This window comes from Seriola aureovittata, chromosome 24, assembly GCF_021018895.1.
Source record: "Seriola aureovittata isolate HTS-2021-v1 ecotype China chromosome 24, ASM2101889v1, whole genome shotgun sequence".
In the NCBI taxonomy this organism is placed as follows: domain Eukaryota; kingdom Metazoa; phylum Chordata; class Actinopteri; order Carangiformes; family Carangidae; genus Seriola; species Seriola aureovittata.
In genome coordinates, this window is record NC_079387.1 from 11,751,324 (window position 1) to 11,770,143 (window position 18,820).

Sequence of the window (18,820 nt, forward strand, 5' to 3'; positions counted from 1 at the left end):
ACAAATTCAGTTTGTAGATTATATTTCCTTTTTTAAAATTTAACTATTGAACGGAATTTTTTAAATATTTTTTTATATTATATTTCGAAGTCCTCACAACGTGTAGTCCCTGTTGAAGCTCTGGTTTTTCACAATAAGAGTCATGTGTGAAAATGTGGACATTCATCACAAATCACCACCAGGATCTGAATCAGTCACTTTAATTCAGCATCATTATATTATTATTATTATACATTATCAGCACATATTGATCTCTAAATGTTTTCAGCCAAAACAAAAACACAAGGAGACAAACTTTACCATCAGGATAAAATAAAGAATTTAACTGTTTAACTTTTACTGCTCTAGTTTCTGTCATAGTCGGTTCCTAAAACTCATCTTTGATTAAATGAGTGTCTGTTCCAGCATGTCCAGAGACGGAGCGCTTCTCTCCACTGGCTCCTCATTGGCTGTCATCATGGTGGGCGGGTCTTTTGTGATGGTCTCCACCCAGTCCACAAAGTTGGCCATTTTGGTGTACACCCCATAATACCCGGGCTGTGAACAGCCCCGCCCCCAGCCGACCACGCCTGTCAGGAAGTGGGTGGAACCGTACAGCGTGACCAGTGGGCTACCGTCGTCTCCACGGCAACTCTCTTGGCGACCCTCCAGGTATCCCGCACACAGCATGTTGTCGGTGAAGTTGAACTGGGCTCTGTGGGAGCACTGGGAGTTCTGAATGATGGGGACAGACATTTTGCGGAGGATGGGGGACACCGGAGCACCGGGCAGGGCGGCGGAGGTCTCAGTGTTGCCCCCTGAGGTCCTCTTGCCCCAGCCGGACACGGTGTGGTAGCGGACCAGCAGCAGCTCGCGCTCTGAGAAGTCTGTGGTGGGAAGGCAGACGGGGATGATGTCACGGTTCAGGGTGACGGCTCGGCTCAACCACAGCAAGGCGACGTCACTGTCACCTGTTGCCGGGACGTAATTTCCGTGAGCAATCGCCATGGAAACAGGTATCTTCTGTTCTGTGCCTTCTTCTATGTCCAGGTTATGTTCCCCTGGAGACGGAAAAAACAACGTGAAACAACACCTCACAACCTTTAACTCACAATACAGGCTCCGATTAGTCACCTGCCACCACAGTGAGGTTTTTGGGGTTGTTGCCATGGATACAGTGGGCAGCAGTGATGACCCAGTCTGGACGGATCAGAACACCTCCACAGTGGCTCTTCCCGTTTAACTGAACCAGAACCTGATGACGCAATGACATGAAACAAAAAGTGACAATAATTAGAAGAAAGATTTCTTCCCCAGAGGATGAACAGTTTAGATTTAAATGGTTGTAATGAACACTGCAGCCTCCAGGGGGCGCTGCTGTTCAGTAGTGTTTGGTCCAGTGGTGTTTACCTGCCAGGGACATTGTCCTCTGGGACAGTGGTTGGCTCCCACCAGTCTGGTCTGACCCTCAACACTGAGGTTCAGACCTGTTTCCTGTGGAGCCAGCTGACCACACGGATACTCCACTGTAACACAACAGATGATAAATGAGCTGATGTAAAGCTTTACACAGGAAGAACCAAGTAACATGTGTGCTACCACTTATTTTAGCAGCTCCTGTCTGCAGTGCATCACTGCTCTCTGGTTTGTAATCACGTTTATGGAAGTTTGAATATGTTTGACGTCTGTGTTCAGATTTATTATTGAGTGCGATTTCTGACACAAATAACGGCAGTTAAGCACTAAGGGTTTTAAAGAAGCCTGCGTTAATATTGTTTTTATCTTTCATCCTGTAACGTGCAGAAGCAAAGCACCGAGGAGTTCAGGAAACATCTGTAGACGCAGTTACGAGGTGTTTGTACCCTGAGCGACACACTGTCGTCCGTCCTCTGCCAGTTTGTATCCGTCAGCACAGGAACATCTGCGTCGTTCTCCCGAGCCGTCACAGAAGTGCTGACAGTGTCCGTTCTGGTACAGACACTTCAGGGAGTCTTCAAACACTGAGGAGAACAAAGGTCAGTTCATATTATTTAACATACATTTAGTTTGACAACTTCACAACAAACATCATTTAATGACTCAGTTTTGTATAATCGATTGATTGATGATGTTTTACCTGTCTGACAGTATCGTCCTTCAAACCCCTCGGAGCACTGACATTCATAGTTGGTCCCCACGTAGAGACATGTCCCGTTGTTATGACATGGGTTGACCAGACAGGGGTCACGACCTGCCACAACAGACCGTATAGTTAGTTAATTATAGTTTTAATAGTTTCTGAAATAAAATCTCATATAGAACAAAATAACTGACAGGGCCGAGGACACGGACCAGATCCAGGGTCACATGGTACAGAACACTCAGAAGAAAGAGGATCAATAAAACCTGATCACTGGGTTTCAAAAGCAAAGAAAGATGCTGATCAATCAATTTGTGACTCATCAGAATAAATCAATATATTAACCACAGGTGGACTGTTTAAGAAAAGTCATGTCGTCATTACTTTTACACTTTGAACTGATCAGTGATCAGTGAGAAACTTGTGTTAATCAGATGATGTGTGTGTGTTACTCACGCTCATACGTCAGCCAGAACTGCCTCTGCACAACAGAAATCAACTGTTTTATTCATGTATTCATCTTTCATTTTATCCTCAGTGATAATAATCACAGAAGCATTTTGTTGCTTTGATATTATTGGACCCACAATGTCTGTAAATTCACCTGTGAGTAAGTCGTGTCCAGTGAGGATGCTAACGAGGGGTTAATGTGTGACGAAGTCCATTAATTATCATAATCACACATGTTGTAGAGCATGACCTTCTTCATCCTGACATTGTTCATTGTTCATTGATAATCTGGGTCAATGGACTCGAATAGAAACTTCACATTCTCAAATTAATCTTTTTCAAAGTTGAAATAAACAAAACTCAGACAGAGAAATGATCTCCAGCTTCGCTGATCCAACAAAGTTATTTGCTCTAAAATAATAACATCAAAATTATGCCTGCTAATGCTAATGCTAATGCTAATGTTAACACACCTTTTGCAATCTGTGTCACGCTAACACACTTTCAAGAACAAAAGAGGCTTTTAATTTGTGTTATTCATACAGGACGTGAGCCACAAACATTAACTCTGTTTCACATAAACACTTCCCCTGTCAAGTAACAAGTGATGGCGTCAGTGTTCGACTGACTGACTGACTGACTGACTGACTGACTGACCGTCTTGCCCTCGTCTTCGAAGACTTCTCGCGCCTCCTCGTAGTCGCAGATCTCCTCAATGCACTCCCTCTCCAGGTTCCCTTGTTTTAACTCCTCCAGGAAGCCGCTGTTCGCTCTCCGCCATCTCTGCAGCACCGTGTTCGCCTCGCGCTTCTCCACGAACACTGGAAACAAGAAAGTGTGACAGACTCAGGAGCTCCATGCTCATCTCTTTATTCAGTTAGCTGTGATGTATGTAAGTTACAAACATGCTATAATACAGCCCATAATTCACAGTGTGGTTTTCTTGTAAGTGTTGGTTAAGTGTTGGTTAAGTGATGGTTAAGTGATGGTTAAGTGATGGTTAAGTCATGGTTAAGTCATGGTTAAGTGTTGGTTAAGTCATGGTTAAGTGTTGGTTAAGTGTTGGTTAAGTGTTGAGGATCAGACCTGCAGCAGCAGTGAAGCCCAGCAGCAGAGTCCAGATGGTGCAGCAGCTCCTCAGCAGCATGTTGGCTTGTTTCAAAGTGACCCAGCAAAACAAGATGGAGGAGGGTTTTTTTAGGGGAGGCGGAGCATCTGAAGTCCACGCCCACTAAGCCTCCGACCCTCAGAGCCAACACCAGAAAGACACGACTCGTTTCGAATCAGGTCAGTAAACAAACCTGAGGAGATCACTCACTGCTCCACTGTGGTTTCTACTGATAAGTGTTTAAATGTTTAAAGCAAATGGGTCAAATAACTGCAGGTTTATTATGGTTTAACCAGTAATTAACTCATTCTGATTGGCTGTTGATCTGCAAGTCATTCTGTTGTTTGGATAAAGACTCTTTAGCATCAGTTTGTCCTGTTTAAATCCTGTATTGTTTCTACTCTCAGTTGATAATCCATTAGTCTCCTGCAATTATAAATGTTAATAAATCATTAATTAAAGGTTCCAGTCTGTAGTTCTAAATGTGAATAATCAGCTAATAAACTGATTGTATTCCAGATGTTCTACAGCTGAGCTAAAAAGACAAAGTGTTGTGCTGGAGGTGGATTTCCCACAACCTGGCAACCTAAGAGTTGTTCTTATTAAAAACGGATTGGATCAATAAAGCATCAATTAGTGATTAATAAAGTTATTAATTACAGTTCATAAACCTTTAATAAATGGTTCCTCAGGGGGAGAAACTGTAAACACCTCTCTCTCTGCACTGTACAAACATACTGGAATGATGAAATCATACACACACAGGAATTTACCAGATTGCAAAACCTGCAAAAACAACCACGACACACACACACACACACACACACACATGTTCATGACCTGTGACTGAACTCACACAAATATGATAAAAACAGACTTTTTTTAGGTGTGAAATATTTTGTTTTATTCCTACAAAACAGTGAAGTCAGATTATAAATTATTATCAGTGTAACTGACACTTTTATTCTTGTTAAACATAAAGACTGAAGCTCACTGGCTGGTGTACATCGTTAGATTATGCTGAAGTAAAGCTTTTTGATAAATTAATTAATCCTCAGTCGTTAAAACGTCAGATAATAATCAGAAGTGTAAACAGCTGGAGCAGATGTTTTCTTTTATTCAACAGTCTGAAACACAGAGGTCGCTGGTTTGTTCTGTCGTTCATGACAAACACATCTTAACGTTTGTGAAGCTGGAACAAGTTTTTTCCTGATAAATGACTAAACGATTATTCGATGATCAACGTTGTTATGGTGTCAGCTCTGGTCGCTCCACAGGGGCCCAACAACGAGGCCCCTGGGCAGTTGATCCGGTCCACACCGGCCCTCAGGTGGTCAGGTTGTGAGTCAGAGCCTCTGTGAGGTTTTTCGGACGATCTGTCGTCGCCGTTCGGTTATGAATCCACTCCAGGTAGTTGGACACCCGGGTGTAGATGCCGTAGTTGCCCGGTCGGGCGCAGCCCTTCCCCCAGCTGACGATGCCCAGCAGGAACGTGGTGTTCTTGTACTGCGTCACCAAGGGCCCGCCGCTGTCGCCTTTACACGAGTCCTGCCGGCCCTCGATGTACCCGGCACAGAACATGTTCTTGGTGAGCACCACGCCGCTCTCTGCCATGCACTGCTGCGTCCGGATCCGTGGCACCTTCAGGCGTCGCAGGAGGTGCGAGGTGGGTCCATTCTCGCCCCTCCTCCCCCAGCCGCTCACCGTGTGCAGATGGATGGCCCAGAGGTCGAGCTCAGCCAGGCGGCGAGTCGGCAGGCACACTGGGACGGCGTACTGTGTGTAGGTGATGGGCGACGCCAGGCGAAGGAGGGCGATGTCGTTGTCGGCGGTTTGCATCACGTAATTCTCGTGCATGATGATCTCAGACACATGGATGAACTGCTCCGTGCCCTCCTTCACACCTGTGTTGTGTTCACCTGACAGACAAAGAGCAGGGTCAAACCGGATTCACTCCCGCCTCCTGATGCCGTTAGCTTGCTGTGAGCAGAGGGATTCGTACCTGCGACCACCTTCAGGAACCGGATGTCTGTGTTCTCCATACAGTGAGACGCTGTGAGGATCCACGTGGGTTTATAAATCACTCCTCCACAGAAACCTTTGTCTTTGTACATCAGCAAAACCTCCAACAACAAACAGGAACAAAAACTAATCACAAACAGTAAAAGTAAGTAAATACCCTTCATCAAAACAAAAGACTTTGAGTGGCTTTTCCACTAGAGTCTGGTTCAGGCACAGTTTCAAAGTTTAGAGTTCAGACAGACATTTCAGGACTGATACATCCTGACAACCAAAGAGTTAAAAAGAGCTGTGCTGAAACCACACACAGGATGTACAGTAGGGTCAACTGCAGTCTTATCTTTAGCGTACCTGCCAGGGACATTCACCTTTGGGACACTCTGTCCCTCCAACGATTCGAGCTCGAGAGTCCAGCTGGTGGGCTTTGTTTTTAGCCTGCAGGACAGGCACCATGCCACACGCTATCGACCCTGAACAAACAAATAAACAAACAAACAAACAAAAAGATATTTTTAACGTTGACTTTGTAACAAAGCAGCAGAATGTGACGCAGATTTGTCTGTTTTTGTGACTGTGGTGTCCCACAGGGATCATTGCTTGTTACACTGTTGTTTTGTTTCGCCACGTGGTCAGAGCTTTAACATACACAATATAAATGATCACTGCTATGCTGACGACACACTCGTCTATGTTCCTGTAGCAGCAAATGACTCGTCCCAGGTTTTCAAACCAAAGCTTTCTTTTTAGGGGTCAGTGTAGAGGGAAGAAGGAAAGGCATCCACCAATTCTGATAGAGATAAAATCTAATATTTCTCTTCAAATGAAGTTCTGTGATTACGTATGTTATTGGCTTTTTCTGTAGATTATTGATAATAATCATCTGCAAGCTTGTATTTGCATCTGTCGCGTGAATGAAGCAAACCCACCTATCGCTACGCAGCTCTGCCCGTCAGCATCCAGGAAGTAGCCGTCTGCACACGAGCAGTTAACTCTTTGTGCTTCCTTGTCTTCATCACAGAAATGGTCACAGCCTCCGTTCTCCAGCAGGCAGGTGTTGGGGACGGCCAGGAACTCTGAAAACAACGTGTTTATGTTAAAACTGTTTGAATGTTTGACGTATTAATTACGGAACAGTGTCTGAGCTGGTAATAAATCATCCAAGTACAGCTGCGTGTCTTCGACAGCTCAAATTAGACATATGATCACAAACCATCTCAGAAAAATTAAAGTGTTTCTATAATTTTACTGAAGTACAAGTATTTTTACAATGCTGTACTTGCAGTACATTCTCCAACACTGTTTGGGATTTTAAAAAGCTGGAGGAGGACGTGTTTTCTTGGTCCATCAGATGGATTTTGGGCTCCAGACTGAGCCTCCTGAGCGGGTAATAAACTTCAGGAACACCATGTGTAATTTTTCTCACCAAGCTCACAGTTGAGTCCACTGAACTGTGGCAGACAGAAGCAGGTGTAGGACGAACTCTGGGTGGAGCAGCTGCCACCGTTCAGACAGGGGCTGGACTTACAGCTGTCTGGGACTACAAGACAAACACACTGTGATTATTCAGTGTCACACAGTACAGCTGTTGTTGCTGATGTAGTTTTGCTGGTTATCCAGGTCCAAGTTGTGATAATGATGATTAAGGATACTATTGATGATTATTGTGAAATACAGCCAGGAAGTATTGACATAAATAATAATGATTAAAAAGTCAACTCAGTGAGTCCTGCAGAAAACTGTTTTACATAGCTGAGGCTCGTGCAGCAGTTCAGCACCAATCCAAGGGCCAGGATGTTCCTGCAGGACTGTGGTCGGTCAGGACTGGAGCTAGCCCAGATTAGCAGCTAGCAGGACTCTTGAACAGTGGGATTAAAGTGTGTGAGTTCTTACCGTTGTACGTCGTCCAGAACTCGTTCTGAGGAGACAAAAATACCACAGATCATTCACAGAGACGATTTTCATTCACAAAATCAAAGAAACATTCACTGGTTGTTCAGGAAAAGGGAAACAAAGGAAACATCAAATGCATTGTATTACATCTCCAGAATTATGTAATCTAATAATCATGGCAGTTTAATCAAGTTTAATCAAATTAAATGTAGTTAGATCCAATCTCATCAAGGTAACAGTATTTTACATTTTACATATAATCTCAGCTCTTCCAATAATCTTTCTTAAATCCCATCTGATCTAGTCAGAGTTTGTGTTTCTCAGGATTCGGACCGTGGTCTCGGTGTGTTCAAAGACCTCCCGGGCCTCCTCGTACGAACATTTCTCCTCCAGACACTCCCTCTTCAGATCTCCCATCTGCAGCTCTTCGAACCAGCCCGAGTTATACCTCCGAGTCCGGACCAGGACGCCATGGGCTCGATCTGGATCCAGAAAGACTACCAAACAGAGCGGGAGGAAAGAGGAACGACGGCGTATGAATTTTTTTCCTGGTTGGCACAAAATGTTTCACAGAGATTCACGGTCCCAGAAGATGAAGCTTAATCACATTCTCTCTAGTGCCAAAGTCAACATTTGTGTTTTCAAGTATAATCTCGTCACAACCGTTGGACAAACTGATGAAACAGACATTCATGCTCCCCTGAGGATGAACTGTAATCATTGATCCTTGTGCTGCTTTCATGTAATACGGTGGTTGACGTCATTTCCAACATTTTCTGACTCATTCACAACATTCACATAAATGTCCAAGTTGTTATTACATCCAAACACTCATTCATGGTCCCCAGAGGATCAATAACATTAAACAGTGATAACATCATCATCATCATCATCAGCTCAACATTCATTTTTATTTGGCTCATGCCCAAAAACAAAAGTAATGACATTCCTCTCAGATGTTCTTCTGCTAAAATGCTACTAACCATTAGCTGCTAAACGTCAGTGTTGATATTGTGAACATGTTAGCATTCTGGTGTTAGCATAGCCTCACAGAGCAGCTAACATGGCGGAGGACTCTGGATGTTTTTATAATGTGGAGCTTTCCTCACCTGACGCCGGCTGGCAGCCGCAGAGGCTGAAGACCAGGGTGAAGAAGACTCTGAGCCACATCGCCTTCATCAGAGCCGAGTGCTGTGCTGCTTCTTTGTGGACGCAACGGTCCAAAGTCTGATCCACCCCCCCCCCCCCCCCCCCTCCATCACACAACCCATCCCACCTCCCTCCACCCCTCTACTGATCACATGCTGCCAAACTGACAAAATGTGACTGTACCTGACGGCTGCTCTGTTCTGAGAGCTTCCTGCTTCTCTACGAGTCTCACAGGTCCAGAGGTCAGAGGTCAGAGGTCAGGCAGAAAATAATTCAGTTCACTAGATGATGGATAGTGAATCCTCCTGAAGCTGGATTCACTCACTTGTTCTCCACATACAGTTTGTTTTTAGGTGAAAAAAAGGAGAATAAAAGATCATCAGTGAATATTTGTCATCATAGTTTTCATTGGCCACATTGACCCTCGTTAATAGACATTGATTTAGTTCAAACAAAACATAACTCCTCCAAAACAGATTCAACTGACATGAACAGACTCAGTCCCAGTTCTCACTTTCTCTTTATTTCCAACAAAATGACATTTTTTAATAATAACCCATAAAGGAGTAAAATGATGCCTTCAGGGTCAATAACTATTTAAACTGACCATGAATCTAACAAGTCTTTAATTACACAACACAAAAAGATAGATATTACACAGCATTAGTAACTATAGATGAACTTTTAACCATTTTAAAGACCAAATGATTAATAAGTTATTTGTGAAAAATAATCAGCTGATGAATTATCTTTTTGGTGACAGGTCCAGTTTGGGTCTGGTCCCAGTATCTGAACCAGTTTCAGCCAGTGGACTTCATGTCCTCAATCCAGCCCAGGAAGTTGCTGACTTTGGTGTAGACCCCGTACAGGTTTTCGTTGGCGCAGCCCTTCCCCCAGCTCACCACGCCCGTCAGGAACCAGGTCTTCTTGTAGCGGGTCACCAGAGGGCCGCCGCTGTCGCCCTCGCAGGCGTCCTGCCCTCCGGTCTTGTGGCCGGCGCAGAGCATGTTCCTGGTGATATTGAGCTTGGTGTGGAGGCGGCACTCCTGCAGAGGGACCCTGGGCAGCACCAGGCGCTGGAGGAATCTGGCGGGCGGACCGTGCTGCGCCAGGCGGCCCCAACCGGACACGGTGGAGTGGCGGACGGTCGCCAGTGTCCTGATGAAGGTGGTGTTGAGGGCGGGAAGGCAGATGGGCACCACGTGGAGTCCCATTTTGACTGGGCGGTAGAGCTTGAGCATGGCCAGGTCGCTGTCGGAGCTGGTCTTGTTGTAACGAGGGTGGATCAGAACTTTGACCACCCGCCGCCTCTGCTCGCTCTTCTCTTCCTCCTCTCGGTCATGTTCACCTTTACAGAGACAGTGTCTTATTTCATTAATAACAGAACCAAATCAGTCATTTACTAATTTACTTCCCTTCATTGATTGATCCCGCCTAATTAAACTTTAGTTGATTTGAAAGAGGAGAAAGAAACCACCACACACTGACGCCTCGTGTTCCCAATCAATTAGTTCCAATTCATTATTTTTGTCTTCAAATCAAAATCAAATTTATACAGGAAACAAGAAAAAGGAGCCGAAGTCTTACCGACGATGACGTGGAAGATTGCGACAGGTTTCTTCCAGACGCAGTGAGCAGCAGTCAGGATCCACTGATCTGACAGGACGATGGCTCCACAGGTGTACTCATTGTTTTCAGTCAACAGAGCCTGGGCAGAGACGCAGTGACATCATCACACACTGTATCTTCATTACACCTGTCTAATCTGGAGAGAGACGGAGACTCGCAGAGTCGTGGATGTTTTAATACATGAGTTTGTAGAACTGGAGTCGACGATAATACAGGAGCTTACCTGCCATGGACAGTGTCCTTTGGGGCAGATTTGCCCGTTAACAACCCTGGGGCTAAAGTGGATCTGTGGTCTTCCACAGGGAGCAGCGTCTGGACCAGGGAGACCAGAAAAACAGGCTTGTTGCTTCCTGGTTGCTGATATTTTTTGTGGTTGTAAAGTTTCTAAATTGGTTGCTAAGTGGTTGCTAAGGGGTTAGTGGGTGGTACACAGGGTTTCAGTCCAGTTTTTAGTGTTTTACTGGGTGGTTGCTATGATGTCCGCTGTGGTTTCTAGTAGGTGGTTGCTATGCGGGCACTGTGGCTCCAGGATGAGGAAATGGTTGCTAGGGCATCAAAAGGTGGTTGCTATGTGATTACTAAAGTCTTAATAGGTAAAGAAAATGTGTTTTCAGACCATTAATCAATAATGAAAGCCACATAGTCACAATTGCTAAATGGTTGCTATGGTATTGCAGGCAGTTTAGTGATTGGTTGCTGGATAATCAAAAATTGGTTGCTAAGTGGTTGCTATGGTATTCATACTAGTTTGCTGGGTGTTTGTGGATGGTGTAAGTCGTGAGTCCTGGTTCAGACCTTGGGGCTGGCAGGTGCTGTTGTCCCGATCCAGCCTGTATCCTGAGGCACAGAAACAGGTGTAAGAACGATCCGGAAACTCTCTGCAGAAATGTTCACATCCTCCGTTTCTATAGCGACAGCTGCTGGAGGTCAGACGCGCTGTGAAGAGGAAAACAGACGAAAACCACAACTGAATTTATCAGCAGCACTCACAGAGATGTGTCAGCTGGTATTTTCTACCTTTGTCGCAGTTGTATCCATGGAAACCAGGTGCACATTTGCAGGTATAGGTGTCTATATGGCGGGTACAGGTGGCTCCGTTCTTACAGGGGGAGGACAGGCAGTGATCCGGCGCTGGAAATGGGAAGCGGCAAAGAGTTTTTAACAGACTGAACATGAATGAATGTTATGAACCCTGACGGTGTTGAGTCTCAGTACCTGTGTAAGTCCCCCAGAACGCCTCCTGAGGAGAGGAACACACACTAATTAAAGACCAGATAACGAACATCAACCAGGAAAGGTTTGAACCCTGACTGACCAGCTGTTGTGGCACGGTGAAGATTTCCTTGGCCTCCTCGTAGGAACATTTCTCCTCCAGACACTCTCGCTCCAGGTTCCCTTGCTTCAACTCTTCAAACAGGAAGTTGGCCCGACGACTGCGGTGCAGGACAACACTGGCCTCAGGTCTGCTCACAAACACACCTGCTTTACATTAAAGCACAGGACACGTGGCCAATAATAGTAAAGATCATTTAATGGGATGGACAATTAGATTTATTTAAAACTAAAGCTTGTTAATGCTCAGTTAGCAAATTCTAAAAGTTCAGTTGCTAATGAGACAACAAGTTCACATGGTTGATTTAAAAACATACATATATACATATACATATTGTACCATTGACTCTAAGCAAAACAAGTGAAAAACAGACAATATTTTTTTAGTTTTATTTTGTTTATTTATTTGACAGAGACAAAGCAATTTAACATAGTTTCAAAAGAAGGCATTAAACTAGTGTGTCGGTCATAGAATTTAGAGCTATTGCTAATTAGTGCCACGGGTGCTCAGCTGAGAGGAGGGCCTCGGGGCGGAGCGTAACTCGTCCCGCAGCTTTGAGAAAACCCCGGTAATATATACATCAAAACGTACGTCTTGATCCCGAAAGAGCTGTTATGACTTTTGGTGTTAAAATTCCAATTTTTGCCAAAGTTATTCCCAAAAAACTGGGAATAAATAATGCATTAGAAATGCATTGGAATTTTCTTTAGAAACCCACAAAATTTCACCTTTTTTCTACAAAATTTCACCTTTTTTCTGAGTCACCCAGCTCTCTCATACCTGCACGTAGAAATGTGATTCAAACTATAAAACGGAGGAAAACTTCTGCTCTCTCAAAAAGACAGGAACTGTTTTTACATAACATGTAAACTTTTCACACTGTGAGCACTCAAAGGAGGAGTGCAAATCACTTTTTCTTCAAAGTTAGAGTGAAAGCGTCAGTTGGCTAGAGTGCGTGAAGCAGTAAAAAATAACCTTTATTTTTATTTTTAACTCGAGCTCACGGCCAAACCGTAAAAAGGAGACAAATAATTCTTTCTGAAAATGTAGACATAGTTGTTGGGATTCATAAAATGTAACTTTGACAGGCAGGGTCTGCACAAAATTTAAACGGGGGTGCCGAGTCCGGCAGCAATACCTGTCTCACTCTCATTGACACCTAATGTAATCGTCTTTTTTTTTCAAAAGAATCTCACTCTGTCTTCGCACTGAGCTTACTCACTCATTTTAAGGAATATCTGAATAAAATAGAGACTGTAGAAACTTCTGGCTTCAGTGTCTGGCACGGTCTTTTCAGTTTTTGAAAAGTAGTAACGGTTTTCTCATAATTTGCAGTTGTTTGAAGCCATGTAGAAGCCAAATTCTGGGCAGATTTTCACATTGCCATGGCAACGGCAGCTCCTGACCTGTGTGTGTGCGTGCGTGCGCCTAGCAACCAGATAACCAACTCTCCAAGCTCCGCTAGCTTTACATTAGCCGTTTTCTTTACTTTCCTTTTTTGATTTGCTGATCATTTTGGCTGTGTTACAGCTGAAGGTATGGATTTCTGCAAGAAAGTGTCTTTTTTGACATATTTTTAAAATCTAATGTCAGTTACTGTTACAGGTCTATTATACACTGGTAACACATTTTGTACCCTCTGGGGTTCCTCGCGTCCAAAAAAGGACACACAAAGAAAATGCTATAAAATCATCATATATCAATATTTTTTTCTGCTTTTTTTGCATAAATCTCTTAAACCACTTCAGTTCTGCTCAAACCTACCAAATGATTATTAGTTTTCAGGATTTTAACCCTTTAAATGCCAGTTTGTAGACATGTTGCCTCTTGTTTTATTAAAAAAACCAACACAGAATATGAGATATTTCCCACATAATACATGATGGAGGGATGTGACATTGTTTTATATCAGAGTCTTTTATATCAAGACATTTCTCAAAACCAGAATATGATCAGGGTGACTTTTGAACACTGGAAATAAATCATGTACTCATCCCGGCAGTAGCCCCCGTGGCACTCAAAATTTCCCTGGAATTTTCTAGTTCCTTTTTATGACCTTTTTTATCCAAATGAAGAAGAAAAACCTTCATTATTTCTGAGAGTTAATGTTCTAATGTGACTTTAGTGTTCTAAGCAGAACGTCCAGCACATTGACATCAGTCCTCAGAGAACTTCACAACAGAAAGACGTGGACGGCTGTGGACTAAGATGGCTGAAAGCCAATGAAGAAGAAGATGAGGAGGAGGAGTATAACATGAGGAAGAAACAGACGACTGACCTCCAGGAAGCCCAGTGCATGCTGGGATAGAAGCGATGAGGAGTCGTAGGATGAAGAGTCGCCTCGTTTCTCCGCTGACAGACGCCATGTTTGTTCTGAACTGATCAAAGGTCAGAGACACTGAAAACACAGAAACGCTCACAAACACAAGTTCACAGTGCAAACAGTTTGTCCTGAGAACGACTGACGCTGACCAGCTGACTGACCAGCTGACTGACCAGCTGACTCCTACAGTAACTGTATTAAATACCATTTCCTGTTAAGCTTGGGTCAGTTTTCGTTATTTCCCACATGAAACACCAGTGTTGGTCTTTGTCCTTTCCCTCTGGTTCTAAGTGGGCGGGAAACGTGTTGACAAATACTTCCATGCACCAATCAGAATTTAGAAACACGGTTCTGAGTAAAAGCCTGAGCACCAGGCCCGGCTCTAGACGTGGGCTCGGGGGGGCGGTGCCCCACCACATCGTCCCGCTTCATCTCAAAATTTAAAAATCAATGAAAAGTATTTTATTTTGTCCTTGTGGATTTGACCAATAACAACCCACATTCCAATAATCAAAGTTTATTGGTACCTGATCGGTTGGTCTGACTTCTCTGTGACTAGGACGTGGTTTTAGAATTAAATACATTATGAGCTTATGTGTTATCACATTCTATGGCTTTAGTTTTGAATAACATTAAACAGTACGTTAACAGTTTAAGTCATAACGAACACTCATAGAGGAGCCCACTAACGAGAAGTCAAGTCTGGCAGGAAGTGACCAGTTGTAATTACATGATGCTTCGCTTATTGATAAATTGGTGGGTGGCGCCCTCGTGTGGCGGCAGGTGTGCTGCATCCTCCATTTATACAGTAAATTGCTGATGTGATGTACGTTTTTTTAAATTAAATAAAAAATAAATATTTACTTCTGGAAAACATTTTTATTTTTATTTGTAGTTTAATATTCAACAAAAGAGACGGTTTGGTCTCTGAAGACAGATTTTATTTTTCATGAGCCGACACAGAGATGTTCATTTACAGGCTGCTGGTTCCTCATAAGTCTTTAACACAATCAAGAAGAGAGGAAAAATAAAAAAACATTTCATATTTCTGATCAGTTTTCCCTCCGACAATTTGCCTTTTATGATGATTGTTCCCATGACGACCAGACAGTCCACACCACCAGACAAAACACGTGACAATCAAACTGTATTAATGAAAAGATTTTCATTCTTAAATAAAACATGACACAAGAGAATTGGAAATTTGAAAGTGTAAAATCATTAAGTTTGTAAACAGGAAGACAAACTGATTCAGTGGAAGTTCAGTTTTTATCTGTTTATTTCTCAGTGCTGCAGCCCCCCCCCCCCCCCCCGCTCTCACTCCGTCTCCTTCAGGATGTCGGGGATGAAGTCCTGGCCATCCCTCAGTTCCTCCTTCCACTCCTGCGGGATGACAGCCTCGATATACGACCCCCCCGCCCCCAGCAGGGCTCCCAGCGCCGCCCCGCGGTTACAGTTCTCACCTGGGGAGGGACACAGGTAAGACACAAATAACAACATATACACCTGTAGACAGCAGCCAGTGGTACAAGTACACAAGTACTACCAGCTTTGTGTTAAAAGTACTTCCTGTTTCCTGTGACTGATCTCTGATCAGATCACTGATCCTGAGTCGTCAAATGATTCAGGGGAAAGAAGAAGAAACTGTCCTGACTCACTGATCTGGATTCAGGTTTTGGTCTTTGAGGCACAAGTATCTTAATATTGTCCTTAAGTACAGTACTTGAGTAAATGTACTCAGTTACTTTCCCCCCTTCCTTCAAAGGTTCCTGCTGTGATAGTGCAGCTCCAAACCTAACCAGCAACTCTTATTGTGAAAGGTATCATGTTGTGCTGAAGTATCAGTGTGAATGAGCTTAGAATTAAATGTTGGTAAAATGAACTTTCTTCTTCTTCTCTGTTCTTTCATCTCGACTGAGGAAGAAACGTACGAACCTCCACAGTTGGTGTTTGCCAGGATTCCTCCTCTGGGGTCATCGTGAAACTCGTGGGCCAGGTAGAACATGCTGGACAGAGCACCTTTAGTGTAGCAGGCCAGACCCAGGTAGTTCACAGCGCTCTGATGGACCTTCAGTCTCTCCTCCGAGGACACAGCAAACCTAAAACACACACACACACACAGACACACAGTTTTATTTATACAAATACAATATTAAAGATCAGATATTAAAGTCACATTTCAGAGGTGACAATCCCTCCCTTTTCTGGTGGGCTTTTAATGTGAAAAACCTACAGTAACAGAAGAAAAGTCAGCAAGAAGCACAAATATTTCACAATAAAAGCACCCCAGCAGCTCAAAAGGCAAAATCCATTCCTTTTCTGGAAGGCTTTTAATGTGAAAAGCATGAAGGAAGTGTTGTTTCAGAGGGTCATAACCTTCAGATACTTCCTGATATCAATAATCATTTTGACTTTATTGTGCATCACCCGACCTGACACCTCAGAGCGCTGGTTCTGGGTCAGTCTCACCTGGCGGCTTTGCGGCTGTAGCTCTGACAGGTGTCCCAGGCGTCCAGTCTCCTCAGAGCGTGTTCGGCCTGCTGGCGGACGCTGCCCCCCCCCAGCACGGCGTGCAGCGCCCGGCAGTAGATGGACACGTACTCGGGCACTTTGGGGTGAGGATGGGTGAGCTTCACAAACTCAACTGCTGCTGAGACCTGAGGACAGAGTCCGGAGAGGAGGTGTGACACCTGGATCCTGGAGAACGTTTTGTTTTTGGGTTTAAATCTGACAGTGACGGCTGCGTCATGACACTCACAGCCTGCTCCTCATTGGCTGAGGCTGACAGCAGGATGAAGGGGATGCTCATGGGAAGGCAGCCGATGGCGTCCAGCTGGCCGTCGGGGAACGAGGAGCTCAACTTGTGTTTGGAGCGTTTTTCTGCAAACGTCAGAACCTGGAGAACACAGAGAACTGGAGGAGTTAACCAGAGGACATGTGGAGTTAAAACCAGCTGAATGTGACGGGGTGCGTTTGTTTTACCTGATGTGGTGAGGTCGGTCTGCTCTCCTGCCAGTCGGCGAAGAAGGAGCGGTGGAAGGACTCGGCGTAGGTGTCGTTGTGGGTGCCGGGCGTGGTCAGGAACTGGACGTAGTCTGACAGCACGGCGGCTCGAGCGTCCGGCTGAGAGACGTCGGTGAAACCTCCGCCGCTGAGGGAGCGAGCGGCTCGGAGGGAACAGAGGACGTTCAGGGTGTTATCACCGGCCTGAAGACCTGCAGTGACACAGACAGGACAAATATTCAGCTTCATCACAAACATCTTCAGCACAGAAGCTTTAGATCAAACAATATGACTGAGTGGGACATTTCTGTCCTGATAATCAGACTTCAGACTTTAACCCTGAAGCGCAGCACAGACCGAAGGAGGTTCCATGAGTCCTTGTTTTTACATCTACAACTGAATTTCAGAAACACTGAGACATTAAAACTGGACCACAGGGGAGAACTACAGCTCCTCTGTGGAGCCTGAGGATGGAGGAAGACGAGCTCAGCTCCAGGAAGTGAGCAGCAGTACCTTGGTGGTAGTGGACCGAGCCTCTGGACGACTTCCACAGGTTCAGTTTATGGTGCAGGATGACGTGACCGACCACATCCTGCCGCTTTGCACCGGACGACCAGGCGGTCCGACCGCTACCAGCTGCAACACACACATGAACTCATCATCATCATGACCTCTGACCCAATAAAGGTCTGTGGCTTCAGTAAAGAGTGGTACCGGTGTTGGAGAGGCTGAGGATGCTGGACGGGTGTCTGCTTCTGGGCGGGTTGAGTCCTGATATCCAGTCTCCAAAGTCCCTCCTGATGTCGTGGGTGTCGTAGTACCAGTGGACCGGCATGGACATGGAGTCAGCCGCACACATGGCCCACATGGCCTCGCTCACCGCCCGGCGCACCTGAGACATCTCACCTGAGGAGGAGGGGCAGTTAAACTCTGAACAGTTTACATCAGGAAAAGACAAATGTTTTTCTCCTGATTATTTAATTGTTTGTTTCTTTATTGATGAAATCTTTTATTTTATTTTATTTTTTAAAGACCTTCATAATAAAGTTCTGTTCTTCTAATGTTGTGTCAAACTCTTTATTGTAGTATATGTATATACAGGTATTATCTTGTATCCTTTGATCTTTGTAATAGGTAATATAAATATAAAATAAGCTTTATCATTATATTATTGACTTTCTGTTCATCGAGTAATCGATTAATCAGCTGATCTTTGCACAGGTGCCTTCACTTGTAGCATGACTCAGCTCGATGGCAGAGGAGAAATTATAAAACATGAGCAGGTTCATTCAGTGACCACAGGTTCAGTCGCTGTGTAAACTACACACGCATCAGTCTATAAGAAGTTCATGTTAAAGTCTGTGTTTTAATCAGATGAAGTCTCCTCACCTGTCATAGATCCAGTTGACCCGCAGCAGCTCTGTTCATAACAATTCACTTAAACTTGCATAAGTTAATGGTTACAAAACTATACAGGAAGTGACTAACGTGAAAAACCTTCAGGCTGAAAAACTGTTCGACACGCAGACCTCCCGTTAAAACCAGTAATGTAACCGGTAAATGTTTCCTGACAAGCGATTATTTCATTGTATTTCTTTTCCTCTATATCTCACACCGCTGTAAAAACGGTTACGACACTAGAAATGTGTTTATGTTGACATTTCGTAACCGGCGCTGTAGTACGGTGGCTAATATAGGTCAATTCAAAAATGAATTCGCGTTTAGTCCTGAGCTTGGGCTCCCAGGCAGACACACGAAAAAAGATTTTACGAAGGCATTCTTTTTTTGTATATTTACATAATTTATTTTTCTCTAACG

At 44.3% G+C, this 18,820-nt stretch overlaps 4 protein-coding genes across 6 annotated transcripts; all 4 read right to left on the minus strand.

Annotated features, from left to right (window-relative positions):
• Window positions 1-184: 184 nt before the first annotated feature.
• On the minus strand, window positions 185-3,790 carry f7i (coagulation factor VIIi). The gene is made up of 8 exons (XM_056370737.1): window positions 3,635-3,790; window positions 3,206-3,369; window positions 2,555-2,579; window positions 2,096-2,209; window positions 1,842-1,979; window positions 1,390-1,505; window positions 1,114-1,234; window positions 185-1,040 (listed from the first exon to the last, which is right to left on the minus strand). The coding sequence occupies exons 1-8, from the start codon at window positions 3,693-3,695 to the stop codon at window positions 385-387; spliced, it is 1,395 nt and encodes a 464-aa protein (XP_056226712.1). The 5' UTR covers window positions 3,696-3,790; the 3' UTR covers window positions 185-384.
• Window positions 3,791-4,533: 743 nt separating this feature from the next.
• Window positions 4,534-8,815, minus strand: f7 (coagulation factor VII). Its single transcript, XM_056370740.1, has 8 exons — window positions 8,675-8,815; window positions 7,899-8,062; window positions 7,566-7,590; window positions 7,099-7,212; window positions 6,602-6,748; window positions 6,027-6,145; window positions 5,659-5,779; window positions 4,534-5,575 (listed from the first exon to the last, which is right to left on the minus strand). Exons 1-8 carry the CDS (start codon window positions 8,742-8,744, stop codon window positions 4,983-4,985), a joined length of 1,353 nt encoding a protein of 450 aa, XP_056226715.1. The 5' UTR covers window positions 8,745-8,815; the 3' UTR covers window positions 4,534-4,982.
• Window positions 8,816-9,215: 400 nt separating this feature from the next.
• f7l (coagulation factor VII, like) lies at window positions 9,216-14,223 on the minus strand. 3 transcript variants are annotated; one of them, XM_056370741.1, is made up of 9 exons: window positions 14,205-14,223; window positions 13,955-14,054; window positions 11,659-11,822; window positions 11,559-11,583; window positions 11,361-11,474; window positions 11,139-11,279; window positions 10,567-10,655; window positions 10,302-10,422; window positions 9,216-10,062 (listed from the first exon to the last, which is right to left on the minus strand). In XM_056370741.1, exons 1-9 carry the CDS (start codon window positions 14,205-14,207, stop codon window positions 9,515-9,517), a joined length of 1,305 nt encoding a protein of 434 aa, XP_056226716.1. In that variant the 5' UTR covers window positions 14,208-14,223; the 3' UTR covers window positions 9,216-9,514. The 3 variants fall into 3 exon arrangements, with proteins under 3 accessions (XP_056226716.1, XP_056226717.1, XP_056226718.1); XM_056370742.1 differs by lacking the exon at window positions 14,205-14,223 and having other exon boundaries at window positions 11,659-11,825; window positions 13,955-14,145; XM_056370743.1 differs by lacking the exon at window positions 14,205-14,223 and having other exon boundaries at window positions 13,955-14,143.
• Window positions 14,224-14,918: 695 nt separating this feature from the next.
• Window positions 14,919-18,685, minus strand: LOC130165449 (uncharacterized). Its single transcript, XM_056370752.1, has 8 exons — window positions 18,392-18,685; window positions 17,717-17,908; window positions 17,516-17,638; window positions 16,982-17,214; window positions 16,758-16,895; window positions 16,469-16,656; window positions 15,935-16,098; window positions 14,919-15,462 (listed from the first exon to the last, which is right to left on the minus strand). The coding sequence occupies exons 1-8, from the start codon at window positions 18,396-18,398 to the stop codon at window positions 15,317-15,319; spliced, it is 1,191 nt and encodes a 396-aa protein (XP_056226727.1). The 5' UTR covers window positions 18,399-18,685; the 3' UTR covers window positions 14,919-15,316.
• Between the last annotated feature and the right edge of the window lie 135 nt (window positions 18,686-18,820).

Excerpts from the sequence above, each read along its gene's own strand:
- f7i (XM_056370737.1), bottom strand. The coding sequence starts at position 3,695 with ATGCTGCTGAGGAGCTGCTGCACCATCTGGACTCTGCTGCTGGGCTTC. Across the intron at positions 1,980-2,095 it reads AGGACGATACTGTCAGACAG|TGTTTGAAGACTCCCTGAAG; the intron begins GTAAAACATCAT and ends TGTTCTCCTCAG. Across the intron at positions 1,506-1,841 it reads ACGACAGTGTGTCGCTCAGG|TGGAGTATCCGTGTGGTCAG; the intron begins GTACAAACACCT and ends GTTGTGTTACAG.
- f7 (XM_056370740.1), bottom strand. The coding sequence starts at position 8,744 with ATGAAGGCGATGTGGCTCAGAGTCTTCTTCACCCTGGTCTTCAGCCTC. Across the intron at positions 7,213-7,565 it reads GTTCTGGACGACGTACAACG|TCCCAGACAGCTGTAAGTCC; the intron begins GTAAGAACTCAC and ends TTTGTCTTGTAG. Across the intron at positions 6,146-6,601 it reads GCAGAGCTGCGTAGCGATAG|GGTCGATAGCGTGTGGCATG; the intron begins GTGGGTTTGCTT and ends TTGTTTGTTCAG.
- f7l (XM_056370741.1), bottom strand. Across the intron at positions 11,823-13,954 it reads ATGCACTGGGCTTCCTGGAG|GTGTGTTTGTGAGCAGACCT; the intron begins GTCAGTCGTCTG and ends AATGTAAAGCAG. Across the intron at positions 10,423-10,566 it reads AAGGACACTGTCCATGGCAG|GCTCTGTTGACTGAAAACAA; the intron begins GTAAGCTCCTGT and ends GTCTCTGCCCAG.
- LOC130165449 (XM_056370752.1), bottom strand. Across the intron at positions 17,639-17,716 it reads CCTCAGCCTCTCCAACACCG|CTGGTAGCGGTCGGACCGCC; the intron begins GTACCACTCTTT and ends TGTGTGTTGCAG. Across the intron at positions 16,099-16,468 it reads TACAGCCGCAAAGCCGCCAG|GTTTGCTGTGTCCTCGGAGG; the intron begins GTGAGACTGACC and ends TGTGTGTTTTAG.